This window comes from Rhinoraja longicauda, chromosome 6 (assembly GCF_053455715.1).
Source record: "Rhinoraja longicauda isolate Sanriku21f chromosome 6, sRhiLon1.1, whole genome shotgun sequence".
NCBI classification, from domain to species: domain Eukaryota; kingdom Metazoa; phylum Chordata; class Chondrichthyes; order Rajiformes; family Arhynchobatidae; genus Rhinoraja; species Rhinoraja longicauda.
In genome coordinates, this window is record NC_135958.1 from 21,052,205 (window position 1) to 21,064,038 (window position 11,834).

Genomic DNA, 11,834 nt, shown 5'->3' on the forward strand with positions numbered 1-11,834 from the left:
ATGCAGCGCGCTCCTTGCAGTTTAACCCTGGAAAGATTATTCGCCGAATCGTCCGTACTTCCCATTTCATGGAACGCCGGAATTATGCAATGGTTCGCCGGAGCAATGTCGATGTGGATTTTAGGGACTTCCAGGCGCCCCCTGATTTCCGGACTGACTCTCCCGCTACCCTTTAAAAGGTTGAGGGAGTGCAAGCTGCTCAGTCACCGGGCCCCAGCCAGCACTTCCATCCAAAGAAGCACCATGAAGACAGCGCTCTGTGTCGTTGCCCTTGTAGGAGCCCTGGTGATCTGCACTTTCCAGAATGTTGCAGCCGCCCCGCGTAAGAGACTTTCCTTATTCCTAATATTCCGGCTTCTCCTGATCATGAACCGCGAGCTGCTCATTGCCGTTTTCCTCCGTCTGGCGGTGTCGTTGAATAGCTCCCATTACAATAATCTCCTCACTATTTGGAGGGAAGAATAGGGAACAATACAACTGCATCTGAGGGGGTGAGAGGTTAGCAGACGGGAAAATTGTATTGATGGTGAGGGGGCTGAAATAGTTGGAGGAGGGGTTGGCCAACTAGTGTAAAACACGGAAACCTCCACAGAGCCGAGGGCAGCAATGCCCCCCCTTGCTGTGCATTTTGTGTAAACGTGAGGCAATACAGTAACCTGCGATGGAAAATGCTGAAAAATCCCTCAGTGTATAACGTTCTCCCTTCCTCCCTCTCTCCCAGCTGCGTCGATAACCCTGGAATGCTGTGAGACGTTTAAGACCACTCCTATTCGTCACCGGAGGCTTAAAAGTTACAGGGCAGCTCCCTGGTGCTCGACTCCCACTGTCATGTAAGTATTTAAATGTGTTGCTCCAAAGTGTGCTTGAACAAGTGGTGAGCGACTATTCGGTAATCACACCTGCTTGGTTTGCTTCAGATTCGTCAACCGGAGGAATATGAAGATTTGCACCAGAGCCGGCGAGAGATGGGTCAAAGTTGCAATGAACTATCTGGACAGGAAAAACAAGAAGGCATAGACGAGGTGAAAACTCTGCACTCCAACGGACTGCCAAGAATCGTTCGTGAAAGTCGGTTCCATCCCCTCAGGCTCACTGTTGTGGATGAAAGCGTCATTGGGTCCACATTCGGTCCACATCCTACAAAGGTCGGATTAGTGCCTGATTCGTTGTAAAATTGTAGATCATTGAGTTTTCACTCGTTCTCCTTGTAAACTAGACAGTATATCCTGTTTATTATGTTGATTTATTTGTAGTTCTGTATTTATCTTTTATTTGTCGAGTTGCTCAGTGTTAATAAACTTTGAACATGCTCTGGGCGATTAATGTGTGAGCTTTGATCTGCGTGACCGTACCTGCAAGGGTTCAGGCTGTGGTCAGAGAATCGATGGGAGCGATCCTGCTTACGGGGGGCGGTGGGCATGCGGTCGGTGGAAGAAGAAGGGTCCGTATCATTCCTTTCAAAGATAGCGCGGAAAGGGAGGAAAGTTGTCCGGATAAGAAACCTGAGAAATGGATATAACCTCTGGTAATTTACATCTTATTTATGCTACGATAGTGCACTTGCTTCCTCAATCTTAGCCGATCAGAGAAACTGCGGAGAGTTAAGACCCCACCACTGATCGCTAGGAAGGTAGTTGTTCATCCCAACGATTTTCTCAGCTCAATAATGTCACCTCTCAGCCTCCTACCACGGTGGCGCAGCTGGTGGAGCTGCTGCCTCACATTGCCAGAGACCCGGGTTCGATTCTGATTGTGTGCAGTTTGCACGTTCTCCTAGGACCGCTTGGATTTCCTCCAGATGCTCCGGTTTCCTCTCACATCCCCAACACGTGCGCGTTGGTAGGTTAATTGTCCTCTGTAAATTGCCCCGAGTGTGTAGGAAGGGGATGAGTAAGTGGAATATCATTGAATTAGTGTGAACGGGTGGTCGACGTGGTGGGCAGACGGGACTGTTTCCTTGCTGTATCACTCAACATATCTCTATAAAGGTGGTGACAGTAGAGACGATTATCAACGCTTACAGAGGGATCTTAAACGTGTGTCAAAAACAAAACAAAGGCTGAAAAGGGGGTTAACCAACCTGGAAAAAAGTACCTTTTAACCTTGATTAAGACGGGAACTGGCAGGAAATGTGGAATTGAAACAAATCGACAGCGCCTGAAAATTGCCTACTGTTCGACAGCAAAGCTGGAAGGAGTGGTGGATGGGCCGAGTAAAAGCCCGCGCTACGTTATCACTGGATGACTGATACGCGGATATTGGGTACATAGGTGAGTCGGACTGAGAAAGCAAAGAGGGCGAGAAGAGGGTGAAAAACAATAATAGGAGCTAGTCCGAACTAACGTTCAAACTGAATGGAGAGTAAATAACCAATTAGCTCAGCTGGATGATCAAGCTGAAATCACAGAAACCACTGTCAGGATTATACTACCATAGAATTACAAGAAACAAGAGCCAGGATGAAACAGCCAGCTGGAGAGCTATTGTCTACCCAGAACACCCGGCTGTGGGCTCAGGATGCTGGCCAACTTGATTTACCCGAGACTGAAGTAAGACAAATGGCTGCCTTAAGTACAGATACACTTGTGGCAGCAATACCTGTCGGCAATAGACACATAATCTCTGGTACTAGATCACTTAGACCCTGAGAGACTGCTACCCCATGGTCACAGATTGGGAATCAGAACCCCACTCCTGGCACACAGTTTGAGAAGCTATTTCTAGATTATGGTGCAAGGTTTCTCATATGGAGATGTTTATGTAGTTTTTTGAATGTCCGGAGGCGGAAAGATTTAGTGGCATGTGTAGCTGTCTGACAAGAACAGGGCCCACCCCTCTGCCGAAATCTTGTTAGCTGTGCTTTAGGGAGGATTGTAATAGGCTGCTGTGCTTGGCAACTGGAGACGCTAAAAGGGGAATTGGTTAAAACTAAGGCAGCCAAATCTAGGACAAAAAAAGACTGAAAATAAAGGGAAAACGGGGCGAAACCAAAATAAGCAGGAGCTTACTCAGAAAGAGATGTTTTTGGAGCCTAGACAGAGATATATGAATTATCGCTGGACATAGATGAGGTGCCAGATGACTGGAGAATGACTAATGTTGCTCCACTATTTAAGAAGAGTTTGAAATAAAACCCTGGGCACTATAGACCAGTGAGCCTACCATCTGTAGTAGACAACTTATTGGACATCCAATCATACTAGTTACCACAAAATGCTGGAGCAACTCAGCAGGTCAGGCAGCATCTCTGGAGAGAAGGAATGGGTGACGTTTCGGGTCGAGACCCTTCTTCAGAACTAACCAAGAAGGTTGACACGGGTAAGGCCGTGAACATTCTCTATGTGGACTACAGCAAGTCCTTTGATATGGCTCCGCATGATAGGCTGCTCTGGAAGGTAAGATTGCCGGACACATAATTGGCTTCGTTGATTGGAGCAGGGGATGGCGGCGGAAGGTCATTTTTCAAACTGGGTGCCTTCAGTCTGAAGAAGGGTCTCGACCCGAAACGTCACCCATTCCTTCTCTCCAGAGATGCTACCTGACCCGCTGAGTTGCTCCAGCATTTTGTGGTAACTAGTATGATTGGATGTCCAATGGTCAGCATTGACTCGGTGAACGAAAATGCCTGTTTCCATGCTGTATCACTAAACTAAACTAAACATGGTTTTGTATGGGGTGATCGTATCTCATTAATTTGATTGAATTTTTTGAAGAACTAACCAAGAAGGTTGACATGGGCAAGGCCATGAACATTCTCTATATGGACAAAAGCAAGTCCTTTGATAAGGCTCCGCACGATAGGCTGCTCTGGAAGATAAGATTTCCGGACACATAATTGGCTTCATTGATGGAAGCAGAGGTTGGCGGTGGAAGGTTATTTTTCAAACTGGAGGCCTGTGCTAATGGTGCTGGTGATTGGTGCCTGGCCCGTTGCTCTTTGTGGTTTATTTCATTATTTAGATGAGAATGTGCAAGGCATGATTAATAGTTTTGCAAATAACACTAAAGTAGGTGACAAGTGACACCCCTCCCTGAGTAAAATGCTTGGTGACAGGGGCAAGGAAAAGGTGAATATGAAAAATGAATAGTCATACTCGCAGCATGGCGAAGAAATAGGAGGAAAGGGTAAAATTAGCTGCAGTGGAATGCGCACAGGATAGGGAATGTAAAAAGCCATGCATGAGAATGGTGGAAATGGTGTTGCCCACAGCCCTACGAGAGGATGGAGACAACATTGACGAGGGAAGTTTAGATTTTGAGGCGCATTGATGTGCTTATGATGAGGACTATGGGTTTCCCATGCCCTATGGCAAGTAAAGAAACTAGCCACAGAACCAGCAGCACTGATTAGCACAGTCAGAACGACAGGGACATTTAATGGAAGTGTCTTGAAGATGTTCAGTTTTACCGTTAAGGTGGTGCTGAACGTCTTAGGATGTATGATCATAGATAAATCTCCAGGGCCAGATCAGATATATCAGAGGACACTGTGGGAAGTTAGAAAAAAAATTGCAGGCGCCCTGACTGAGAAACGAGAATCATTGTTAGGTAAGAATGAGATGCCGGAAGACTGGAGAATTTAAGGTGTTGCAAGGAAATGCCTGGAAACTCTGGACCAGTAAGCCTAACATCTTTAGACTTTAGACTTTAGAGATACAGCTTGGAAACAGGCTCTTGGGCCCACCGAGTCCACATTGGCCAACATGTCCCAGCTACCCCAGTCCCACCTGCCTACATTTAGCCCAAATCCCTCTAGACCTGTCCTATCCATGTACTTATCTAATTGTTTCTTAAACATTGCAATAGTCCCTGCCTCAACTACCTCCTCTGGCAGTTCGTTCTATACACCCACCACCCTTTGGGTGGAAAAGTTACGCCTCAGGTTCCATTTAAACATTTTCCCCTTCACTTTAAACCTATGTCCTCTGGTGCTCGTTTCCCCTACTCAGGGCAAGAGAGTATGTGCGTCTACCCGATTTATTCCTCTGATGGTGTTATACACCTTCATAAAATCACACCCATCCTCCTGCGCTCCACGTAATAGAGTCCCAGCCAACTCAACCTCTCCTTATAGTTCAGGCCCTCGAATCCTGGCAACATCCTCGTAAATCTTCTCTGTACCCTAACAAAAAACACAATTCTCCGTTAAATGCTGTTTCTCGCGTTTATGTGTGGCCTCACTCTGGCAATGGAGGAGGCTGAGGACAGAACGGTTATGATGGGGATGTGAAGGGCAGTTAAAATTGTGAGCAACTGGAAGATCCAGGCAGAGTTAGACAAATTCTTGATTAGAATGGGTGTCAAAGGTGAAAGCGGGAAAATGGGATTAGGAGGCAGAGATCAGCCATGATCATATTAAATGGAGGTGCTAGCACGAAAGGGCAAATGGCCTACTCCTGCACCTATTTTCTATGTTTCTATGTCATAATGTCGTAATCCATGGTCTTACGAGACTGATCACCGTTTGGAGACAAGAAATTGAACATTGCAAGAACATCTGATACCAATAAGCTTTGCTTTGTTCGTGATGCAACTCGGAACCAAGTTTCCACCATTACCACACCTCCACGCTGATTGGAAGGTACTAATGAAGGAGAACGAGATGGTCGTTGAAGAATGGTCCAGGAACACGAACACAATCTGCATGCGCCGATTTCCTGCTGCATCCAAAGATGTGCTGGTTGTCAGGTTAATTGGCCTCGGTATATTCCCCCTTGTGTGCAGGTGAGTAGTAGCACTTTGTTTAATCAGAGTGTCTCTCAGTATATACTGCCAAGGCTGAATAAACAGAGTTGCTCGATAAACTCGCCATTGCTCTACGAGATTTTCTTCGTGTAGAGTCCCGATGTGCGTCCCAATTGAGAAGGCGACAGGGCCCCGCGTAAATGCTACACGTCAATGCAGGAGTAGGTCATTTGCCCTTTCATGGTACACGTCAAACAATTCCATCCAACCGAAGATTACCTGGAACAAACTGTCCGAGGAAATTGTGATGGCAGATACAATTACGATATTGAAAAGACATAGGAAATATGGGACTAATGTGGGCAAATGGAATTAATGTACACAAGGCATCCCAGTCGGCATTCAGGGATTGCCTCTGAGCTGTATGATTCTATAATCCTGGGGACAAGGCCGCGGGATGTATTTGCAGTTAAAGGAAATAGTTTATTTTCTTCTTGCGTCTCGTTTCACAGCCAATGTTTATCCCCAGGGAAGGAAGACAACATTCTTCTCGGGTCGCTCAGTCCGGGGCTGAGAGTGGAGCCACGCTGTATTGGGGAGGGGGTCCCGGGATTTAGGCCCAGCGATAATGAAGGGCCAGGTCAGGATGGTGAGCGACGACAGGGAGGTGATGTCCCCCAGCTCACTCCTTCAGCCAAGAGAGTATGTGGTTTCGGCAGATGAGTGCAGTATTTTCCTCATCTTGTTCTTAATTAGTTTACATGATACCCACAGACTGTGACTCCTGAACCTGAACGTTCTGTGTAGTCTAACATGTGACGTAATAGCATCTCTTTACATACAATTAGTGTTCAAAGTTAACGTAGGCAGGCACTGATAGGAAAATGAAGAGGAATACTGACACAAAGTCTTTCTGTTCTTCAGCATGCTCGAAAGACATTACAATAATTATGTGGATCTGGGCAGGTGCCACACTGGCAACTGTATCAATGCCAACTGTTGCTGAGTCTTGAGTTTTCTCTCTGCTGTCCCATCCAGTGCCAGGCTTGCACACCAACACTGTAACCATCTCCACGGTAACGCTGAGCATGGGAGCGCTCTGCCTGACATGGGCCATTGGCAGCACAGCTTCACAGTCCGCCCCAAACCCCAGCGAGGAAGCCTTGTTATGTTGACGTGGCCAAGATTGGGAATCCAATAAATCAGTTCTGTGGGACTTGGCGCAGGAATCCTGCAATTCCATTGTACCTTGGCATGAACGTTTCCGAATTAATTAATCATTAGGCTTGCATTCCGGGCACAGGAACAAAGAAAATGCCATGCCAGCCTTTCTCGTTCCCAAGCCTCTCTCTGCTTTAGTATAAATAGTGCGCTGCTTCTATGTTTCTCTTTACACTTCGCTTTCCGTGGATCTGCCCATCCCGGGTGTGGTTGGGAGCTAGACATGAAGGGTCACCTTGTCCTCGGACTTCTTCTCTTTGAACTGGCCAACACCCGGCTCACTGGTTCTGCAGGTAAGGTCAGAGTTGTCGCCAGGCCAGGCCAAGCCCATTCCCATAGTTACATCGCGGCGTTTCAAATCTACCACTTTGTGACAGTGGCATGGTGATCTCAGAGATTGTGGTCCGGGTCACCATCCAGTAATTCCGCCAGACCGAGGTAAATCACAGGATCCCCGCCTGTATGCAACGTTACCCGAATTAACGACTTGAAAATGCCGGACTCCCTACCCCTGATCAACGGCACTTCAGACAGGGAGTCCCTGGGATCACCTGGATATCTGCCCCTGGCCAATGTGATGTGCATCCCGTGCCAGGTAGGAATGATGGGGCAGACATTGCGGCTGGAGACCTGTGCAGAAGATCTCGTCAGGATCTGTGACCTCAAGCCGCGTTTGCGAGGCCGGGAGTTTCGTATCGGGAACGTTTCCGAAAACAGTCCTCCCCTACCTCCACCACCACCACAGCCAAGTGTTCTAAGCAGAGAGGGTAGGATTAATTAATGGGCGTCACGGTGGCGCAGCGGTAGAGTTGTTGCCTTACAGCGAATGCAGCGCCGGAGATTCAGGTTCGCTCTTGACTACAGGCGCAGTCTGTACGGAGTTTGTACGTTCGCCCCGTGACCTGCGTGGGTTTTCTCCGAGATCTTCGTTTTCCTCCCACACTCCAAATACGTACAGGTATGTAGGTTAATTGGCCGGGCAAAATGTAAAAATTGTCCCTAGTGTGTGTAGGCTAGTGTTAATGTGCGGGGATCGCTGGGCGGCGCGGACCCGGTGGGCCGAAGGGCCTGTTTCCGCGCTGTATCTCTAAATCTTTAAAAAAATATCTAATTTTCCAGTCAGACCCGGCAGAGAGGCGGATGGTGCGTCTCACCCTGTTACAGGCGCTCACCTCTGGACAATGGAGGAGCGACGCTGTATTGGGAATTGGGGATAAGGGGCAGCAGGCGGGGTCCATCCATTCGGGGTGTGTGTAGTTATGACCCGTGCAGGTCGGATTAACTCTCCCTCACAACCCTGCACTATGTCACTTGAGAGAGTGAGATAATTCTGGAATCACCGGCTCACTCTCTTAAATACTATAATTATCCAGTCATATGGTTGGGGCAAAAATAGACACAGAACTAATTTCAATTATCCTTTTTAAAGATTTCACCACACAGTCAATCATTGGTGCAGAGAAAGCGAGAGTACGTTCGCGTACTCCAATGACTGGGTCTCTACTGCTGGGGAAGGGGGTTCAATGAGATTGGATGGTTGGGTTCAGATGGGGAATGTTCGAGTTTTCTGGTTGTAGGATGAAAGAGAATCGACGTGGAGAAAACGAACCAGTCCCGAGAGGAAATAGGGAGCCCTTTGGGGTCAGAGTAACGTGGGTCTCAGAGAGCCAGATGCAAGTCGGCTGAGGGGCAGGGAAATTAATTTCCACTGAGGGTCTCAGGGAATGCACAGTCACTTGACCACAGCAGGTCACGAAGCACTTCTCCCTCCTAACCCCATTTTTCTGCCTTGATCCCATAACCCCTGACACATACCACAAGAGGACAGTGGCCTGTGGTGCTACATTGCTTCGTTGTTCAATCTGTCCCCTTCCCACATTGAACCGGGATGGTAAAGGATCATCCAAGTGGAAGACAGGCTGCTTTTCTCCACTGCCTGAGATACTGGGTATTTCCAGCCCTTTCCGCAGCCAGAAGGTGGCGTATTGAAGTAGAATGGAGGCACACTGGCCAATAGAATTACGAACCTGAATGGCCTGCTCTCAGGTCAGTCGGAATGCGGGGTTGTCTCCGGAGAGCCGAGCACCGGTGCAAGGCTACAGAGTTTACCAATGGTATCTGGCAGTGGATGGAAAATGATGCCCTTTTTTGCACACAGCGGTTCCAACCGTCCCTTTCCTGTCCGAGGAAAGATCCATTGATGGGCCGAAGGTGGAACTGAAATGCATCGCTCCCAGTGTACTGTAAGTTGACAGCAATTGGCCATTCTAATGTTCATGATCAGCACAAGAGGAGGGCACTCAGGCACAAGCACTACTCACCGCGGCCGAACTTGCAGCCCTTCACACCCTACTATCAGCCAAGGGGACATCCCATTAGTCAAAAATACCACATTGCAGGTGCCAGGAAACTAAAGAGAAAATACTGTCAGCACTCAACAAGTCAGGCAGCGTCTCTGGGGAAAGACACACGGGTTATAGCTCAGGCCTGTGCTCTTTCATAAGGGTGAGATTTGGGAGGCAGTGCACTCGTTCCGCCAGGCGATCCGTTATTCCGAGAGCCATCCCGACTCCCATCCCTGTCACCGTGCTTGTACACCGATCCCTCCTGTTTTCCAGACCACTGTAGCATTGATGGAGAACAATAAACTGCCCATGAAATATTCCACCTCGCAGAGATAGCAGGAATTGGGCCAATCGCGGGGTGTCAGACTTGTTGACGACAGTTGAGGGGGCATTGCAGCCGCGTGTACCTGGACTGTTACCTCACCTCACACCAGCCTCGTTATACCCTGCACAGGTTCAAAACGAAGGGCGGCGTGGAGATCTGCGTGGAACCCACTGAGACATGGATGCAGAAAGCGCTGGATGCGCTGAAGAAACGCTTTCAACAGGGCTAGTTCAGGGGAGTACGAAGAAGCCGCCAGAGCCCTGGGATAGAGGCGACCCATCAAATACATGTGTCCAGGGCAATACCAGCCGGCTATAATCGCCCTCTCTGCTTGCAATGATCATTCGCTTCAGGCCATGTAACCGGCGGCCCTGGGCTTCTGTCCTTTCGGCAGAGTATTTGCAAACCTATGGTGTATTCTGTCCTTGCTCAGTCTACCTTCCTCCTGGTTCTGGCGATGCTCGGAGTACTTGCTTCCACAGTCGGAGAGGAGAACCAGATCTATGCACCTAAACACCAGTATAATAATGTAGATAATAAATGCAGCCGTGCACCTTTCTGTGGCTTGGTATTAAATTAATACGTTTCTCATTGCACTATCGCTAACACAGGGAATCCGTGACCGTCGCCGTCACTGACCAACATCATCCTCCCGGTTACTCTGACCAGGTACCACATTATAACGTGCTGCTCCTCCAGCCCTATGTTAGGATCCAGGCCGCAACGTCCTCCAGGAGACGCCAGCGCTGCCTTGCTGGAGTGCTCTACTTGCTTGCAGTAGAGTATGATCAGGGCCGAGGTTGACAGGTCCCGAAGCGACCTTGTCCCCACGGTGGCCCACTCCTTCAGTCCCGCCCTTCTGACTATTGGTGCTTCCTCTTTTCTGTATCAATACTTCAATCCTGGTGCCTCCCAGTGCCTTCGGACTTGCAGGTGGTGCTATGAAGCAGCCCGACCAGTGAACTTATCATTAGGTAACCAACCTGCCAACAACCCTTCGTCCACCTCCCCTCCCCCAACTTCCCTGTGCCCCATTTGGACTCGCACCCATTTAGTTCCCTCCACTCCACCGACATTCCTTCCTCTGACTTCACAATTTGCACATTCTATACTTAATACCTCTTTTTTTTCCATCATGCCAATCATCTGCCTATCACCCCCCACCCCCATAACTTGCAGTACTAGATCCTCCTGCGCCTCTAGTCATCCATTTTTCTCCACCCGACCCCCTTCCCCCAACCACATTCAGTTGGAAGAAAGGTCCCGAACTGAAATGTCACCTATCCCTCCCTGACAGACAAAGGGACACAAAAGCAGGACAGAAGAAAAAAGTAGAAGGGAGATAAGAAAAACAAACATGACAGCTTTTTGCCTTAATGTAAAGAGCATTCGTAATAAGGTGGATGAATTGAATGTGCAGTTAATTGGTAAGGAATATGATATAGTTGGAATTATGGAGACATGGCTCCAGGGTGACCAGGGCTGGGAGCTAAACTTGCAGGGGTATTCGATATTCAGGAAAGATAGACAGAAAGGAAGCTGAGGTGGGATGGCATTGCTGGTGGTAGAGGAGATTAATGCAATAGCAAGGACAGATATTAGGTTGGATGCTGTAGAATCGGTAATGAATAGAACTGCAAAATAGCCAAGGGCAGAAAACGCTTGCTGGAGTTGTGTACAGACCACCAGGCAGCAGTAAGGAGGTTGGGGATATCATCAAGCAAGAAATTATGGATTCTTGTAGCAAAGGTACAACAGTTATCATGGGTGACATTAATCTACATAGAGATTGGCTCAACAAAATTGGCAGCAGTGCCGAGGAGGAGGATTTCCTGGAATATATAGGGGATGGTTTTTTAAATCAATATGTAGAAGAACCTCCTAGAGGACAGGCCATCCTAGACTGGGTATTGTGTAATGAGGAAGGATTAGTTAGCGATCTTGTTGTGCAAAGTACCTTGGGCAAGAGTGACCATAATATGGTGGAACTCTGCATTCGGATGCAAAGTGACACGGTTAATCCAGAGAGTAGGGACCTGAACTCGAAGACTTTAAAGGTATGAGACGGGAATTGGCTACGATAGACGAGCAACTTATACTTAAAGGGTTGACGGTGGAGATGCAATTGCAAAGATTTAAAGACCGCATGGATGAACTCCAAAAAATTGTTCATCCCTGTCTGGCGAAAAAATAAAACGGGGAAGGCGGGTAAACCGTGGCTAACGAGGGAAATCAATGAAAGTGTTAAATCCGAGGAT

The 11,834-nt window shown here is 48.1% G+C and overlaps 1 protein-coding gene and 1 long non-coding RNA gene across 2 annotated transcripts; both read left to right on the forward strand.

Annotated features, from left to right (window-relative positions):
- Positions 1–1,160, forward strand: LOC144594825 (eotaxin-like). Its single transcript, XM_078401728.1, has 3 exons — positions 1–322; positions 722–830; positions 918–1,160. The coding sequence occupies exons 1-3, from the start codon at positions 1–3 to the stop codon at positions 1,015–1,017; spliced, it is 531 nt and encodes a 176-aa protein (XP_078257854.1). The 3' UTR covers positions 1,018–1,160.
- Positions 1,161–7,031: 5,871 nt separating this feature from the next.
- On the forward strand, positions 7,032–10,134 carry LOC144594313 (uncharacterized). Its single transcript, XR_013547378.1, has 3 exons — positions 7,032–7,199; positions 9,065–9,149; positions 9,706–10,134. It is a non-coding gene; the product is annotated as an uncharacterized LOC144594313 (long non-coding RNA).
- Positions 10,135–11,834: the final 1,700 nt, after the last annotated feature.

Coding starts and splice junctions, on each gene's coding strand:
- LOC144594825 (XM_078401728.1), top strand. CDS start 1: ATGCAGCGCGCTCCTTGCAGTTTAACCCTGGAAAGATTATTCGCCGAA. Junction 323..721: donor GAATGTTGCAGCCGCCCCGC/GTAAGAGACTTT, acceptor CCTCTCTCCCAG/CTGCGTCGATAACCCTGGAA. Junction 831..917: donor TGCTCGACTCCCACTGTCAT/GTAAGTATTTAA, acceptor GGTTTGCTTCAG/ATTCGTCAACCGGAGGAATA.